Source organism: Stenella coeruleoalba, assembly GCF_951394435.1.
Source record: "Stenella coeruleoalba genome assembly, chromosome: 19".
NCBI lineage: Eukaryota > Metazoa > Chordata > Mammalia > Artiodactyla > Delphinidae > Stenella > Stenella coeruleoalba.
This window is the reverse complement of record NC_137165.1, coordinates 7,767,810-7,786,235: the sequence shown is the minus strand read 5'-3', so window position 1 is coordinate 7,786,235 and position 18,426 is coordinate 7,767,810. Positions and strand designations below refer to the sequence as shown.

Sequence of the window (18,426 nt, the reverse complement as noted above, 5' to 3'; positions counted from 1 at the left end):
CCTGGCGATCTTGGTTATACCTTGATTTAGACCACCCGTGATAATTCATTCCACATGTAGAAAATCGGGGGAACATAGGGAGGCATGTTTTTACACTAACCAGGTTTGTACCATCTGCATTCTTTTTCTTTAATACTCTGACCCCAGTGTTTAATGGAACACCCCACACACACATTTTTGATATCATTAAGCAAACACTACTCAGTTTAGGACTAAATTGTATGACTGTACTCAGAAAGATGGAAAGGTAACCTACAACCGCACTTCTCAAAGTGTGGTCCCCAGACCACCAGCATCAGTGTCACCTGAGACTCTCAGCCTCCACCCCAGACCTACTGAATCAGAAAGTCTGGGGGTAGGTCCTAGCACTCTCTGTTTTACTAAGCCCTCCAAGTGAATCAGCTACATGTTCAAGTTTGAAAACACGCCTATGTCATCCCCTTTATTGCTTCTAATTAATGAATTTTTTTTTTTTTTTTGCTGGAGTACTTCCCCAAGGAAATTTTTTACAAGAGATAAATGAGTGGTAAACTTTTACGCCCTGTCTGTCTGAAAATCTCTTTAGATTTAGCATCAAACTTGATTGATAGGCTGATGGTTTTCCAGCCTCATAATCATTTTCCTTCAAAACTTTTAAAATGTCACCCATTTATCTTCGAACCCAGTGCGATTGAGGAGACGTCTGGGGGGCAGGGGGGCGGTGTAATTCTTTTGTTCCTCTGTAAGTAACCTTTTCATTTTCTTCCTTCTAGAACCACTAAAAGAGCCCTTTCTTATTTTGAAAGCCTGTTTTCCCCTGACTCTCTTTGTCCTTTCGTCTGGGCAGTGTGGTGGTGTGGAGCATAGCCAAGGGAGACGCCATCTGTGGCAGCCCTGCTGCCGGCCCCAACGTCGGGAATGCCACCACGGTCATCTTCTCCAATTGCTGCGATGAGATGTTTGTCACTGCTGGAAAGTACGCATCCGCCGTCAAGGTGTCCAGAATTTGTAAATCACTCCATTTGCTTGCACAGAAAACATGGTCATTCCAATTAGGGTGAACGTGGCTTTCGTCCTGGAAAAAGAACTTCCATCTTAATTTTCATGATTTGGGAATCATTAAAAATCCTTTTAGCTGAAAGTCTTTTTAAATACGGTTATTTGACCATTCTGTGCTTCCTACCGAAAAGGTTCTGCTGATCTGCTAAACCCATTTCAGGCTCTGGTCTGTTTGTGACAGATAACACATTGCCCCCAATCAGTGCTCGCAGGGTCATTTGCCCAGTTGCACCGATTCACTTACTGGTTGATGTTTCTTACCACCTGCGCTTAATTTAGATCTCGTGAAATGAGAGTTTGCGAAAGAACCACCAGCAAGTTTCAAACTTTTGACTATCAGCCATATGCGATCATTTCTGGTAGGGTCAGCATCGAGCAGCTAAGCGGGTGGGGTACCAAGCTGAAGGTCTGAACAGAGGCCTGCATCTGTCTAACAGAAGAACTTAATTTACAGGTTCACCTATCAGAGCCCTGTTTGGAGTTTGACATGAAGGTTAAACCTACAAAAAGCATCCCCTTTCATGTCACATACCAATTCGCAGGTCAGAAATCTGAAGGTGGGGTTGAAGCATATGTTGGTTGGAACGATCCTTTTCAGCCCACCTGTGGTCTCCCATCTGTGAAAGGCGCATGTCATTCGTTACTTTTCCAGCCAGAATAAAGAATCTGTGCTGTTTCCTGCCCCCGCCTTGTGACATCCGGCATGCATCTGTTCCGTGGCTAATTACGAGGAAGGATTTATTCAGAGGCCATGAAACTAACTGGCTGGCATGAAAGCCACCCCTAAGGAGAGAATCTTATCAGGACAGTTCTCTGATCCTAAAGAGGCTGACCACGTCCTACCCTGACTTCAGGGGGTCACTGGTGGCCGTGAAGCTCAACTCCCTTCAGGTTTGCAGAGTCGTTTGCCTAAAACCTTTATGGCGGGGGGGGGGGGGGTCTATCTGCTCTTCCACAGGTGATTGAGCAGCAGGTATCAGCTAATTCTGATGTCTGCTGATAATGTTTCTCCAGGAGTCAAAACCTGAATTTAAACCAAAAAAAAAAAAAAATTTTTTAGGACAATCTTTATTATAGGTCTGCTTTAATTTCTCGTGACATTGGCACCTGAGAAAAAGTTAGCACTCTTAAATAATATTTCTGGTATGTACCCATATACACTGGATTCTCCGTGATGGTCCCAATTTCAGGTATTCCATTATACTGACCCCCATGAGATGTCCTGCAAATTCCAATATTTCAGCATCCAAATGACGTCTACCAGAGAGGCCATGGAAAAGCTGATTTTTTTCTTAGTTTGCAAAGTACATTCAAAATATCAATACTATTGAGCACTTACTAATATGTGTGTGACTCTGGGTGCTAAAAAAAAAAAAAGGAAAACTAAACTTGATGAACTGTATTTTAGCATTAATCTTTTCTGCTTTAAGATATTAGCTGAAGTCTTTGTGATGTTAACCATGATATTTTTAAACAGGTGTTCAGAGTAACTTAACATACAATGATTAAGTAGCGAGTATGTGCCGAGTCTCATCTGAGGTGCTGATGCTGTTTGGCATTTAGTTGCCCTGTCTCATTTCTCCTTCCTTGTAGACAGGACTCTCCATAAGGTAGTCCTTCCCTTTAAAAGTTTTCCTCACAGGGCTTCCCTAGTGGCGCAGTGGTTGAGAGTCCGCCTGCCGATGCAGGGGACACAGGTTTGTGCCCCGGTCCGGGAAGATCCCACATGCCGCGGAGCGGCTGGGCCCGTGAGCCGTGGCCGCTGGGCCTAAGCTTCTGGAGCCTGTGCTCTGCAATGGGAGAGGCCACGGCAGTGAGAGGCCCGTGTACCGCAAACAAAAAAAAATTTTTTTTCCTCACAACTCCATACCTTGAAAGAAACATCACTTGATGAATTTTGGTTTGCTTTGCTTGTTTATTCCTATGTCTCTGTTTTCACCAGTGGATAGAGTATTTGCTTCAAAGTGAGAGAGAGCTGGGTGTGAATCCTTGCTCTGCTGTGTGTAGGCTCTGCGTTTCCTCATTTGGAGAGTGGGGGATCCTAAAACCTACTTCGCAGGGTGGTTGTGAGCATTGAATGGAATACAATCATCCCTCGGTATCCCTGGGTTATGCACTCGCAGATTCAACCAACTGTGGATCACGTACCATGTTTAGATCTGCAGTTGGTAGAATCTGCGAGTGCGGAATAGCGAATGCAGAACCCGCGGATACCGAGGAGGTCCACCTGTGGGCTATGAGCATGCGCGAATTTTGGTGTCCGCTGGCGGGTCCTGGAACCAATCCCCCGTGGATACCAAGGGACGACTGTATCTTGGGTAGATCACCAGGCTGTAACAAATCCCCCGAAATACCTAGTTCTCTTCCTTTCAGCTTCTCCTTCAAGGCACTGCAGGAAACAGAGAAGAGACGAAGTGTCTATTAAATGGGTATCCGTTTGATTGCGGGTTTCTTTTCTCCAGCGGGACAATTCGAGTATGGGAACTGGATCTCCCAAATAGAAAGATCTGGCCAACCGAGTGTCATACAGGACAAATGAAAAGAATAGTCATGAGTATCTCAGTGAGTATTACTCTAAGTGTTATTTTAGGTAGCTGTTAGTACAAGTTCCTATTAACAGTACCGACCAAGATAGGTGTCTGTGCGTGTACGCATGTGTGTGTACGTGTGTGTAGGTACACGTACCTAGGCTTAGGGGTGGGGAGGTGAGGTCTGGACATGGGGGACATTGACTGAGGAGGCACAGGTGAGGGAGCTCCCGTGAGAAACTGGAGAGGCTGCCTAGACGCAGCTATGGGGAAATCTGTTTCAGTGGGACCTGAACTGCCATCAGACCCCAGGAACCTGCCTCACCTGGAGGGAAGCAACGTAGCCAGGAGGTACTCAGAGCCCCCAGCACCTCCCTTTGCCACCTATGTTATTTCTGCACCGGAAATAAAGTTTCTGACAATGAAACTCCTTGTTGAAATGCAGTTTCCTCCATAAGGAGGAATTATTCGTATGTTTTTAAGGTGGATTCAAATATTCATGCATATAACCCCATTCTCCACTTCCTCTTTTTTAATGCATACTCATTTTATGAATGTAGACTTTGAAATAGGAGATAAAGCAAATGCACATTCTCTCTGGAGGAGCACCGTTTCTCCCTAGGAGCCCTTCGGAGGTGTCTCGGGATGTGCAGGCTAACAACAGACACAGGTCAACTTCCGGTGAAATGCACAGGCTGCTTGGAGTCTAATGTTTCCTCCAGTTCTGAGTTTGGCCCTATTGTGCTCCCCTCGAAGCTGTTCTTACCCATCTTTGAGGCTGAGGAAACAGGAGTCGCCATAAGGACCTTTGTAGGTCTTTTTTTTTTTTAACTTTTTATTTTATATTGGAGTATAGTTGATTAACAATGTTGTGATAGTTTCGGGTGTACAGCAAAGTGATTCAGTTATACATTTTCCCATTTAGGTTGTGACATAATATTGAGCAGAGTTCCCTGTGCCCTTTGGAGGTCACAGTGGGGTTCAGAGAAGGCTCATCCCCTCCCTGATCAGGGGCTCGTGCACATCCCCGGGGAAAACCAGGTCTTCAGATTTCGTTTTCCCTCTGATCCCCAGATGGCCCATGATGATAGCTTTTTCTACCTCGGCACCACCACTGGAGATATTCTAAAGATGAACCCTAGGACCAAGCTGCTGGCAGACACTGGGCCTGCCAAGGACAGATTCAGTCTGGTGAGTAGAGACCATCAAAGTCTGCTCTGCCCTGACATTTTCTAGTGATTTCTTCCTGCCACTGTGAGCACAGACTTCCGTTAAGTGTCTGTGGAGAAAAAATGACGAGTCTGTGATGGACCCGAGGCCACACCTAAATTTGCAAGGTTAAGTTGATTAGTTCGCTCAAGCCCTCCTCCCTGGTTTATATTCAGGGCAGAGGTATTCCTACGTGTCCTCAATTAGGGATCAGAATCACACCTTTTTTTCCCTCATCTTCAAAGCTCAGGGCCTGTGGCTTTGTAACCACGTTGGTTCCAGCATTTGGGCAGCCTAGTTGCCATGTGTAAGAGACATGTGCTCTTTCATTTACAAGACTATATATCATTTTATTTTCTAATCGAATAACCAGATCTTAGATTTTAGCCTCAGCTGACATTTTAAGTCATGAGCAAGACGTAGAAATTGTTCATTGTTTATATTTGCAGAATTCCTAACAATTCAGGTTAAAAGTCCAGTGAGAGATTTTGATATTTAAACCAAAATAAAAAGCCTACAATCAAAGGGTAATTGGACAGAATAAGTGCTGTTATTTCCAGTGTCCCGGAAAGTTACAAGGGCTGTTTCTACTAAACTTTGAATTTGAAAGCTGCCAGGTTCTGCACCTGCCTATCTCATGTCTGGTAATAGAACAGAAGGTTCTAACTAAGCTTAGATGCATTTCCACTTAGCCAATAGTCCCAAGAAGCTTTGAAATATTGCATCATGTTCCCGGGAAGACGTTAGAGTTTTCTTAATCACATAACTGTTTACTATTCCAGCCTTTAAGGAGGTGCATAAGAATGAGAGAAAGCTCTAGTATAGGTAGAGAAGAGTCTAGAAATAACAGGAGATCAAGGTATAGTCCAAGCCAGTGTTTTTCAAATTATTTTTAGGAGAGGGATTCCAATATATTCAACAGATGAAAGCAAAGCAGATCAGGTTAAAGGAGTGAAAGGCTCAGAGCCCTGCCAGTTCTGACTCCTGAGATACCTCCAAAGGGCTCCATGAAACACTATGGGAGGGGCTTCCCTGGTGGCGCAGTGGTTGAGAGTCCGCCTGCCGATGCAGGAGATACGGGTTCATGCCCCAGTCCGGGAAGATCCCACATGCCGCAGAGTGGCTGGGCCCGTGAGCCATGGCCACTGAGCCTGCGCGTCCGGAGCCTGTGCTCCGCAACAGGAGAGGCCACAACAGTGAGAGGCCCGCGCACCACAAAAAAACACTATGTGAAAATTCTGATCTGGACATTTTTGCCTCCCCACCACCTGGGATGTAAGTGCCTCTCCGGAAAAGATGCTGACTGTCTTAGTGTTCCTCAAACCTGTGGCACTTAAGTCTCCTAAGGATGCTGTAATACCTAATTCAGGTCCAATGGTAAATTCCATAAAGCGATGTTTCCAAGATGCCTTTTACACAAGCGGAAAGAAAAGAATTCTTTTAGGACAAAGGGATAGGAGGTATCACTGAAGACATTTGGTTTGAATATCAAGTAATCTCGGGCAGTTACCCATTTTGAAACTCTACCGAAATGTTTGCTCTATGTGTTGTAAGTCAATTATACTTCAATAAAAAACAAAAACTAAACACAAACAAACAAAAAAACGTTCGCTCTGTGGTTAGAGAGATAAAGAATTGGAATGGTTTCAAATGGACAGACAGCACTGGTAGGCATACAGCACTGAAATGAAGAAGATGATTATAATAATAATTTAAACAACAGTACATACTCAGTAAATGTTGAGGGGTCAGACATGGAGCATAGCACCTTTCTTGTACTCTCATTGGAGAGGGTATCTGATGAGATATAGGTACCACTGCAACTGTGCTTTACAGATGAGGAAAACTAAAGCACATGCCATGTAAGATCTCATGGCTAACAAGTAGTAGAACTGCTACTGGAAGCCCAGCAGACTGGCTCCAGAACCTGTGCACTTGAACAGTATCATCTATAGTTGCAAAAAAGTTTATTTAGAAATTATACGTATGTAACTTCGAAGCTCTGTGAAACTCTATCCCTCGCTTCCCTAAGTCCCTAAACAAATGCTAAAAATATTTAGCATTCAGGGTTGTCTCCTCATGGGCCAGGCATTCATCCCATGGTCCTGCTCCAGCACTTTTGGAGCTGGGGGTGGGATGCAGGAGAGGGCAGCATGCAATTCTGGTTCATGCCTTCATATTCCTGAGCCTTGGTTTCCCTTCTCAAGCGTCATGGAATGTCTTTTGAGCCAGAACAGGCAAAATTCAATTTAAAGTAACTTGAAGGGACATAATATTTGTTTTGTAATATCCAAACTTCATTAAGACACAAACCTCTCAAGTCACTAGCTATATTATTATTGAGTGTTTTAAAATAAAATATTGGGGGACTTCCCTGACGGTCCAGTGATTAGCACTCCACGCTTCCACTGCAGGGGGCATGGGTTCGATCCCTGGTCGGGGAACTAAGATCCTGCATGCTGCGTGGCTTGGCCAAAAAAAAAAATTTTTTTAAAAGAAGATATTGGTCGTGCACATTTTCAGATTAGAACTTCATAGAAGGTGACACAAAATGACCGTCATACATCCCCAGACTTTGAAGATGGCTTTGACTTTAAATATGTTTCCTATTGCTGGTAAGATCACAGACTGAATGCTTTAGTTCAGAAAATACAGTCACCAAACCATAAGGGGTCTCCTGTGCTTTCTTTGGATTTCAAATACAGTCTCTTTGCATTCTAAGGGTTAAGTTCTGGTGAAAACGGTGGCACCTGAGGAACTCACGTTGCTGGGGTCGTGTTTACGTCTCTGCGCTAACTGCATTTGGGTGGATGTAAAGTGTTAATTTTTTAATATATTCAGAATGCGCAGGTGGATTTAAAGGCAAGAAGCTTGGTGCAGCGTGTTTGCTGCTTCCTGGCACGCGAGCTTGTTGTTGGCACTGAGGCGTCTTAGCCAGCCTGGGGGTACATCACAGGCCACACCTTGCTTAGCTTCATCCAGGGCAGCAACAGCGTGGCCCTGGCCATGCCCATTGTGTCAGGTCACACATAGATACTTTTTTTTTTTTTTTTTTTTTTTTTTGGCGGTACGCGGGCCGCTCACCGCTGTGACCTCTCCCGTTGCGGAGCACAGGTTCCGGACGCGCAGGCTCAGCGGCCATGGCTCACGGGCCCAGCCGCTCCGCGGCATGTGGGATCTTCCCGAACCGGGGCTCGAACCCGTGTCCCCTGCATCGGCAGGCGGACTCCCAACCACTGCGCCACCAGGGAAGCCCATCACGCATAGATGCTTAATGATGAAACCGTTGGCCTTTTTCTTAATGCTCTTTCTCCCCCTAGGGAGTGTCAGCTATCAGGTGCCTGAAGATGGGGGGTTTATTGGTGGGCTCCGGAGCCGGATTGCTGGTCTTCTGTAAAAGCCCCAGCTACAAACCCATCAAGTAAGTTCCAGACTCCACAGGGTTTGGAGGGGGAGAGACCCTCTAGAGGGAGGTTTGCTTAAAGCCGGGAACTAAGTGATATTGGCAAAGTGATATTTGGTTAAAGAATCTCATCTTAGAGGCAGGAGAGATGGGGATATATGTACATGTATAGCTGATTCACTTTGTCATAAAGCGGAAACGAACACGCCATTGTAAAGCAATTATACTCCAATGAAGATGTTAAAAAAAAAAGAAAGAAAGAAAGAAAAGAAAGAAAGAAAGAATAAGATGTGTCTTTGCCCTTCCAGAACTTACAGACTGGTTTGGGGATAAGGTAGACAAACATGAAAATGTCACTATAATATGAGATGATATATAAACACAATCTCATGGTCCCAATAAATTAAAATATATAATGAATGTTGCAGAGAAGAGTACAGAAGGGAGTGATCTTGTTGGGATGGAAAGACACGTCCCAGAGGAGCAGAGGCAGCTCTTGAACTTAGCTTCAGCAGAAGCCAGATATCCCTAGACACGCTCCACGTGGCCTCTAGCTCTATGTATATGGATAGACATTGGAGAAACGAGTATCACCTGTTTTCATGCAGATGAATCTGTATTGAGCGCTTGCTATGTACCAGGCACTATTTTAGGTGCTTGGGAAATCAATGAATAAAGCAGAGAAAAAAGAAGGAAAAAAACCATCCCTACCCTCATGGAGTCTACGCTCCAGCAGGAGGGAGACGACAATAAATAATAAACAAAATAAACAAGTAAAGTACACGGTATTAGAGAGCGATGAGTACCATGGGGATAAATGAGTAGCTTGTGGAGGAGGGGGGTTAGGTTTTGAAGCAGACAGGACAGGTTGCAACTTTAAATTCAGTGCTCAGTGTAGGTCTTATGGAGAATATATTGGGACCAGTTTTGTGTGTGTATGAAGGGGAATAAAAAAAGGGGGAGGCAGCTTCAGAGCAGTGTTGGGTAGACTCTGGATCCATGAAGTGAGTATAGGAAATTAACCCTTTCATTTTTTAATACACAAATGGACCCATTGTAATGAAGATAATTAGACTCAGAGTAATGATTACAGGGTCGGTGCTACAAATGTCTGCAGGATAACCCTGTGTACCAGCAAGGCTCAAATTGGATACTGTGATTTCCTTCTCCTTGGGTTTGTAGGTTGAGGAAGCAGCCCCCAGGAGAGGTCATGGAGGTTAGAAAGGGAACTCGGATGCTTGTACAGACGGCTGGGGGTCAGAGGTCCTGGCCTTGCCCCTGTAGCCCTGGGAACACTAGCACCTTGTATTCTTTGCAGCCCAGATGCCAAGGGTCAGTGTTTCTCAGCTGCCCTGTATGGGCTCATGTAGCGTTACCTCCGTTATCTCCAGCTGCAACCCTGTAAAGGAGGAATTATTCCGTGGTTGAGTAAACTGAGGCCCAGAGGTTTCTAACTTATCCAAGAGTCACAGAGCTCTAGTTAGTGAAGGAGCTGGGATATGACTTGGGTTCTGTCCTTTCCCCCTTAACTGTTCTGTGTCCCAACAACAAATGACTCTGTAAAATACTGCATTTCCCATGCTCGTTCCCTGCACAAGAACCCTCACTGTATTTTCATTGTCAAAACTAAGTTAGTTGCAGAGCAAGGTTGGGTTTCAAGGGCCTCGTTCATTTATATATTCTTCTTTTAAGAAAAACTCATACTCAGTAAACATTTGGGGAGCAGGGGAATCTGAAATACCTGAAAGGTGGAAGAAGAAAAAATGAGCCCTGAAAGTTCTGGCAAACATAGCCACTATTAACACTTTGTTATTTCTTCTTGCCCGTGTTATTCATATACATTTTAAAAGAATTGTACTTTTTTAATATATAAACTTTTGTATTCTTGTCTTTTACTTAATGCAAACATCATAAATAGTTTCAGTATTACTACCTGATCTTTTATGGTGGTAAAACATGTATACTCCATAACCTTTTTTATTTTGTTTTGCAATACGCGGGCCTCTTACTGTTGTGGCCTCTCCTGTTGCGGAGCACAGGCTCCAGATGCGCAGGCTCAGCGGCCATGGCTCACGGGCCCAGCTGCTCCGCGGCATGTGGAATCCTCCCGGACCGGGGCACGAACCCGTGTCCCCTACATCGGCAGGCAGACTCTCAACCACTGCGCCACCAGGGAAGCCCTCCATAACCTTTTAAACATGGTTTTAGTGGCCAGGCAAATACTTTTTGAAGTCACTGCTCCATAGATCATTTAACCATTCCAACACAATTGGATACTTAGGTTGTTTCCAACTTTTTACTCTTTTAATAAGGTTATACTGACATTCTTTGACATAAAGGGTTTTTCCCCTGATTTTAGGATTATTTCCCAGAAATGGAATTAATAAAGTGTTTAATTAATTGGCATGGTCATTTGTGCCCATTTGCTTGCCTAGAATGTTCCCTCTATCTAAATCCTACCTGTGCTACATGACCCATTTCAGACCACATTTCACAGATAAGGTTCCCTGACTATAGTAGGCCATGTGGGCCTCTCCCTTTGCTGACCATGGGCACTTAATATTGTAACCCCTGCCTTTCCAACTATGCCGCCTCTTCAAAGGCATGTCCCAGGTCACACACCTGATATGTGTCCTCTGTAATGCTTCGGACAGTTAATAAATACGCATCGATTGAGGAAATCTGCTTCTCCTCTTGCTTCTCCTTAAAGGAAAATCCAGTTACAAGGTGGCATCACTTCTATCACACTTCGAGGGGAAGGACACCAGTTCTTTGTTGGAACAGAAGAATCACACATTTATCGTCTCACCTTCACAGATTTCAAAGAGACTCTCATTACAACTTGTCACTTTGAAGCTGTTGAGGACATCGTCTTTCCATCGTAAGTAGAAGACAGTAAAAATGATAAGAACGTGGAGATGTGGTGCTGTGTGTAAGGACATGTAATTTTATTAATATACTTTCAATACCAACTAACATAATCGATCATGATAAGTCATAATAAATTATTTTTTCTCCTGAAATGTTTCTATTGTAGCAAATTATTTTAATAGGCTTTCTATTGCCTTTACCAAGCAGCTACCTTCGTTTCATAATTCAAATTTGGGCCTCTTTAGAATGTTGGCTTTTCTAATAAATCCATCATGGAAATGGTGAACAGACTGGCAAAACTTTTCTATGTTTTCCCACTGCTGTCTGGAGAAAAGCTTAGTAGTGTCTTTTTTCAAACATCTTTCGAGTCATTTGTTTGCACCTCTTGGGTCTTCCAGATTTGGCATGCTTGACGGCAGTGGTCATAAGATTGAGTTCTTCTGGATCTCGTTGCTGTATATCTTGGTAGATCCCTCACAAACCCAGTGAAACAAACAACCGTCAGCAGTTTTAATATCAAAAAGAGCTACAGTCAGAGTTTGCCATTATTTGAATTTGAAACCTCTTTTGTCTTTGGTGAGATTTGTTCCATGAGGTTGGTCACAGTTTTTGCTCTGAACTTCCTCAGTGTTTCACTTGAATTTACAAAACTCAAAGTCATTGTTCTATAGGTAGCAAGACTCTCTTTGAAAACTTGGTCCTTAAGATCACAAAATGTAGTTTTGGTTCCATGAGTCTTTCCAAGTTTTGTTTTTGTTTTTTTGTTTTTTCCGGCACGCGGGCCTCTCACTGTTGTGGCCTCTCCCGTTGCGGAGCACAGGCTCCGGACGCGCAGGCTCAGCGGCCATGGCTCACGGGCCCAGCCGCTCCACGGCATGTGGGATCCTCCCGGACCGGGGCACGAACCCGCGTCCCCTGCATAGGCAGGCGGACCCGCAACCACTGCGCCACCAGGGAAGCCCTCCATGAGTCTTTGTGATTAGGTTCTCCCAAATATTTCTATTAGTGAAAATAGCTGGTGCCTCCCATTAGGTGAATCTTTATTTGAAAACTGGTCATTTCCTTTCTGTATCACTTTTCCTCTCTTTTTCTAAGGAGCTTGGTAGAATCAATCTGTAAAATTATTTGGTCCTGGTGCCTTTTGTAAGGGTAAGTTTTTAAATACCTTTTCAATTTCTTATGGAGTCTTTATTTAGGTTTTGTACTTTTTTCTTTTTTTTTAACAGCTCTATTGAAATATAATTTACGTATCATAAAGTTCACCCATTAGAGTGTACAGTTCAATGGTTTTTCTAGGGGCATATTTACAGAGTTCTGCAACCATCACCATAATCTAATTTTAGAACATTTTATATCCCCCAAAGAAACACACTAGCAGTCACTTTAAGCCTATAAGGTTCAGCTTTCAGCCACCCAAACTGAGCACAGTTGATGAATGTACTGTGCTCAGCTAAAGGTAAAAAACTCTCTTAAAAAGGTAAAAAAAAAACGCTCAAATTGATCCCCTGAGCTCTGTCCTCAAAAACAGAATCTTAAAATTAAAAAAAGAAAGAAAAAAAACAGTAGAATTTTTAAAAAGAAAAATAGTATATCCTCTCTGGTCTCTGCCTGCTTTTTCTTCCTTTTGAGGTTTCCCCCCTACATGTAGAATGCAGCTGGCACACAGTAATTTGGGCAGTTTTTAAATTTTAATTAATTAATTTTTTGTTGCACCACACGGCATGTAAGATCTTAGTTCCCCAGCCAGGAATCGAACCCACACCCTCTGTGGTGGAAGCGCAGGGTCTCAACCACTGGACCGCCAGGGAAGTCCCTGCATTTCTTTTTTAATAAATACATTTATTTATTTATGGATTTATGGCTGCGTTGGGTCTTCGTTGCCGCGCTCGGGCTTTCTCTAGTTGCGGAGAGCTACTCTTCGTTGCGGTGCACGGGCTTCTCTTGCGGTGGTTTCTGTTGTTGCGGAGCACGGGCTCTAGGTTCGCGGGTTTCAGTAACTGTGGCTCGTGGGCTCTAGAGTGCAGGCTCAGCTGTTGTGGCGCACGGGCTTAGTTGCTCCGCCTCATGTGGGATCTTCCCGGACGAGGGCTTGGGCCCGTGTCCCCTGCATTGGCAGGCGGATTCTTAACCACTGCGTCACCAGGGAAGCCCTGTCTTCAGGATTTTTGGTTCTTATTGTTGTTCATTTTATCTGGCTTTTATAAACGTTATCTGTGGGAAGTTTGTGTGACCACTTCACTGCTCCAACATCACAAGCATATGTTTCTGGATATATGCCCAGGAGTAGGATTTTATTTTATTTTATTTTTTTGACTGTGCCACGCAGCTTGTGGGATCTTAGTTCCACGACCAGGGATTGAAGCCGGGCCACGGCAGTGAAAGCTCTGAGTCCTTACCACTGGACTGCCAGGGAACTCCCCAGGAGTGGGATTTTAGCTGGGTGGGAAGGAGCACACATACTTAGTGTACCATCTTGATCCAATCAATTTGGAACTTAATCTCTCAGATTCTAAACTCAGGAGGTTTTTGGACTAGGCTTAATTCCTGAGGAAGTGGACTGTCCATCTCGGGGAGGGAGAATTTGGTAAGTTCTCTAGGTAGATTCATTCCATGATACTTGATTTTCATAGGAGTCCATATGCTTCTTTAAGAGCTCATGTTGGGACTTCCCTGGTGGTACAGTGGTTAAGAATCCGCCTGCCAATGCAGGGGACACGGGTTTGAGCCCTGGTCCGGAAAGATCCCACATGCCGCGGAGCAACTAAGCCTGTGCACCACAACTACCGAGCCTGCACTCTAGAGCCCACGTGCCACAACTACTGAAGCCCTCGCACCTAGAGCCCGTGTTCTGCAACAAGAGAAGCCACAGCAATGAGAAGCCCACACACCGCAACGAAGAGTAGCCCCCGCTCGCCGCAACTAGAGAAAGCCCACGAGCAGCAACGAAGACCCAACACAGCCAAAAATAAATAAATGAATTAAAAAGAAAAAAAAAGAGCTCATGTTCCCCCAAGGAGGAGCTCATTCACTGAAGGCAGTGTCTGACATAAAACATTTCTTATTTCAATAAATATTACCACTCCAACGTTGGTTTGATTTGATCTCTGTTAATCAGAATTGCCAGGAGCAAGGAGCTCCTGCTTTCCTGTTCCAGCACTTGCTGTTTCTTTTTTTAAAAAAATATTTATTTATTTCTTTTATTTGGCTGCGTCGGGTCTTAGTTGTGGCATGCATGCAGGATCAAGTTCCCTGACCAAGGATCGAACCCAGCCGGGCCCCCTGCATTGGGAGCGTGGAGTCCTAACCTCTGGACCACCAGGAGAGTCCCAGAGCTTGCTGTTTCTAGGTGGTAGTCCAGCATCATAATTTTACCTCTGAGTCCCAAAGCTAAGTATGTGGAAATGATCCACTTATTTTTCCATTCATTCCAAAGTGAGTAGATTTTAACCTCAGAGAGAGGGACTCTCTTTTTATGGATGTGCTTATGCTGATAGGTAGGAATTTCTTGAGAGGTATTTAAATCTAAAAGCCCAGTCTCCACCAGGACTTTAGCTAGAAATGCATACTTTATTTTTCTGGACACGCCCTGTGGCATGTGGGAATTTAGTTCCCCCAGCCAGGGATGGAACCGCGTGCCCCCTGCAGTGGAAGCGGGGAGTCTTCACCACTGGACCACCAGGGAAGTCCCTAGAAATGCATACTTATAAAGCAGATGGTCTTTATTGTACCCTGGTATGACTCCTTTTTCTCAAATTGGAATAATCTGTAATTTTTGGGACATTTTTCATTATATTTACGAGTTGTCCATTGGGGGAAAAAAACCCAACAGACCAATTACTATGGGTTTTTCTTCCTTGTTCACAATCTCATATTTTCTCATAACTAAGCAAAGAAGTATTTTGGGTTGTCTGCAAACATGAATTCTAGAACCCTTGTCGTTTTCTTCTTTGAAATTTTAACAAGATTGTCTCCTTTACAGGAAAAGGTTTGTTTAGTCTCTTTTAATATAAATATTCCACAGATGTATTTCTTCTCATGTGTTACTTGCGGTCAACAGGACACTGAAAGACTTTTAAATTGGCATTTTCCTTTTGAGCAACTTTGTCCCAACGCTTCGTAAGAAAAAAGACTATGAAAGATTTTTTTTTTTTTTGGCCGCACCGCGCGGTTTGCAGGATCTTAATTCCCCGACCGGGGGTTGAACCCGTGCCCCCTGCAATGGAATTGCAGAGTCCTAACTGCTGGACTGCCAGGGAAGTCCCAAGACTATGAACGATGGTCCACAGGTGGTTTGAGGGCATCACATGCCATTTTACACAAAAAATCTGTAAGGCCATCAAGCTTGAGATAATAGGTGTCTAAAGGCATCCTTCCCTCCATCCTCGTGAAGGCCATTTTAGTGTCAGACCGGCACCTGAGAAACACTGTGCATCTCGTATGGCTGCATCCCTTATCCTCTCGGTGGCTTCTTTGCAGTGGCACCGCTGAGCTCTTTGCCACCTGTGCCAAGAAGGACATCCGGGTGTGGCACACGCTGTCCAACAGGGAGCTGCTGCGGATCACTGTGCCCAACATGACCTGCCGTGGCATTGATTTCATGAGGGACGGCAAGAGCATCATTTCCGGTAAGGTCGGCGTGCCGGGGTTTGGCTTCGGGCTCCGGCTGTGGCTTTGGTTCTCGTCATTCTTATCCTAGCAGGCGCGACACGGGGATGACCTGGAACAGACTCCCGCTGTCCACTTGCTTCTCATCTAGCTTCTCTTTGGAATTCCCATCCAGCGGGGATTCCTTCTGAGCTGGGAATTACCAAGCAGCAATCTCTCTTCCCCCACGTTGCTGCATAGAGCGTGTTGCTTTCTCTCTAGCAAGGAAATTCAGCGAATCATTTAGAAAGTGGATTTGAGGCCTTAGCGAGTCCAGGGCACTTGAGTGAGAACCCTTTTTGTTGTTCAAGAGATTAAAAACTACTTAAACTAAGTTATAGCTCCAAGGGAATTTATTTTTAATTCCGTTGATTATGTGATGCCAAAATATTTTAACATAAATTGTGGACACCATGATATTCTACCTCTAAATACCTCAGTATGCGTCTCTAAAAATGTTTTCCTATAAAATCCTAATTTCTTAATATTGTTTATGTTCAATCCATATACAGATTTCCCCAGGGGTCAAAAGTGAATTCACTGGTTCACATGAATGAAAAGTCAAGTGGGCCTTTAGGGGCAGCTATTTAAACAGTGATATCAGGAGACTTCCCCAGCAGGCCAGTGGTTAGGACTCTGCACTTCTACTGCAGGGGGCAGGGGTTTGATCCCTGGCTGGGGAACTAAGATCCCACATGCTGCGACACAGCCAAAAAAAAATAATAATAATAAATAATAAATAATAAATAAAATAAAAAATAAATAAAAAAATAATAAATAAAATAAAACCCATCTCATCCCCTCTTTCCTTGGTTCTGTCTCCTCGTGTTGGATTCTCCCCTGGGGCGTGTCTTCTCCACAGAGCGGTCACCGGAAGCTCTTACCTTACATTACACTTAGAACGAACAAACCCCGGGGTCAAGAATCTTGGAGTCCCCATCACCTGCTCTTTTCCTCTAATACCCCACCCCCGTTTCCCCCAATGGCTCCCCCTTCAGAGTATATCCAAGATCCCATCCATCTCATCATCTCCACCCTCGTCTCAGCCACCACCTTCTCTCTCCTAGATTATTCTAGAAGCTTCCTACCAGGACTCCCTGCTCTGCTCTTGCCCATTACTCTTCTCCCCCGATCTGCTCTCAACACAGATGCCAGAAAACTCTTTAAAGTGTAAGTCAGATCGTGCCATTTCTAGGGCTCAACGGTCCTTTCCTTTTTAAAAATAAAAGGGCTTCCCTGGTGGCGCAGTGGTTGAGAGTCTGCCTGCCAATGCAGGAGACACGGGTTCGAGCCCTGGTCTGGGAAGATCCCACATACCGCGGAACAACTAGGCCCGTGAGCCACAACTACTGAGCCTGCGCGTCTGGAGCCTGTACTCTGCAGCAAGAGAGGCCACGACAGTGAGAGGCCCGTGCACCGCGATGAAGAGTGGCCCCACTCGCTGCAACTAAAGAAAGCCCTCGCGCAGAGACGAAGACCCAACACAGCCAAAAATAATAAATAAATTAATTAATTAAAAAAAAAAGACAAAGTCCCTGCAATTGCCTGCAAGGTCCCCCCTGACTTCTCTCCCCCCAAGCCCCACCTTCTTACCTCTGATTTTGTCTCTTACTGCTCAGCCCCCCAAGCCATACGTGCTTCTTTGCTCTGCCTATGTTACACATAGGGCCTTTGCTATAGCTGTTCAGTCTGCCTGGAATGTTCTTTCCCCAGAGAGCCCCATGACTCATTTCCTCACCACCTCACCTCCTTGAATCTTGGCTGAAATGGGATCCACCTTGAGCATCCTATTTAAAATTGCTAAGGTCCAGAGCTGATGCTGGAGGTGATGAGGGGCAGCCAGCCAGGTAAAGAGCTGGGTAAAGAGCACAGCAGGAAGCGGGAACAGCAAGTGCAAAGGCCCTGAGGTGGGAAATTACTTGGTGTGTTTGAGGGATAGAAAGAGGACCAGTGTGTCTGAAGCTTAGAGGGTAAGGTTGGGGTCAGGGTTGAGGGAGAGTAGTAGTAGAAGAAATTGAAGGGGTAGGGAGGGAGCAGAGACTAGTTACTCTAGAGAATTAAGGAGCTGGTTTTCATTGTAAGTGCAGTGGGGAAAAGCTTTTTGAAAGTTCTTCCTCAAGGAGGTGAAATGATTTTAAGAAGTTCACCCTGGCCCCTGCATAAATAATTGATTGCAGGAGGGAAGAGTCTCAGGCTAGGGAGAAAGCTGTTATAATAATCCAGGAGAGAGATGCTGGTGGCTTGGACAAAGGTGGTCCCAGGGGAAGGGTTGAGACGTGGCCAGATTTACTGTGTTCAGATTGTAATGCTGATGGGACTTGTGATGGATCGGAGGTGGGGTTGGGTTGGGTGGACGGCATAGAGAGGAATCAAGGATGGCACTGAAGTTCTTGGCTTGAGCAGCTGTTTGGGTGGTGGCGAATTTTATTGAGACGGGGAAGATGATGGGAGTGGGAGAAGAAGCATCAGGTTTAAAGTGGGGGCGAGGGGTGGGAAGGCAACATTTATTTGCAGGTGTTAAGCTCTGCATCCCAGAGGCATGATCGACCAGCCGCTTGAATGTGCAAGTTGTGCGGCTCATGGGAGAGGTGGGAGCTGGCCTCCCGCTTCTCTCTCCTGGGATGGGGCTCACCTGGAGGCAGGTTCAACTAAGGCAAGTCGCTCATTTCCCTCAGGAGGTGTGGCCAGTTTGGGGAATCAGGGAAAAGGGGGCTATGATTCCTGGCAGCTGGT

At 44.9% G+C, this 18,426-nt stretch overlaps 1 protein-coding gene across 1 annotated transcript in view; it reads left to right on the top strand.

Annotated features, from left to right (window-relative positions):
• CFAP52 (cilia and flagella associated protein 52) overlaps positions 1-18,426 on the top strand; it is a gene marked incomplete at its 3' end in the record, with an annotated part of 33,543 nt that overhangs the window by 7,311 nt on the left and 7,806 nt on the right. Inside the window, exons 4-9 of the mRNA XM_079904974.1 lie at positions 827-955; positions 3,501-3,600; positions 4,641-4,757; positions 8,096-8,196; positions 10,889-11,059; positions 15,526-15,674. Coding sequence (XP_079761100.1) covers positions 827-955; positions 3,501-3,600; positions 4,641-4,757; positions 8,096-8,196; positions 10,889-11,059; positions 15,526-15,674 — 767 coding nt within the window. The remainder of the gene's footprint in view (positions 1-826; positions 956-3,500; positions 3,601-4,640; positions 4,758-8,095; positions 8,197-10,888; positions 11,060-15,525; positions 15,675-18,426) is intronic.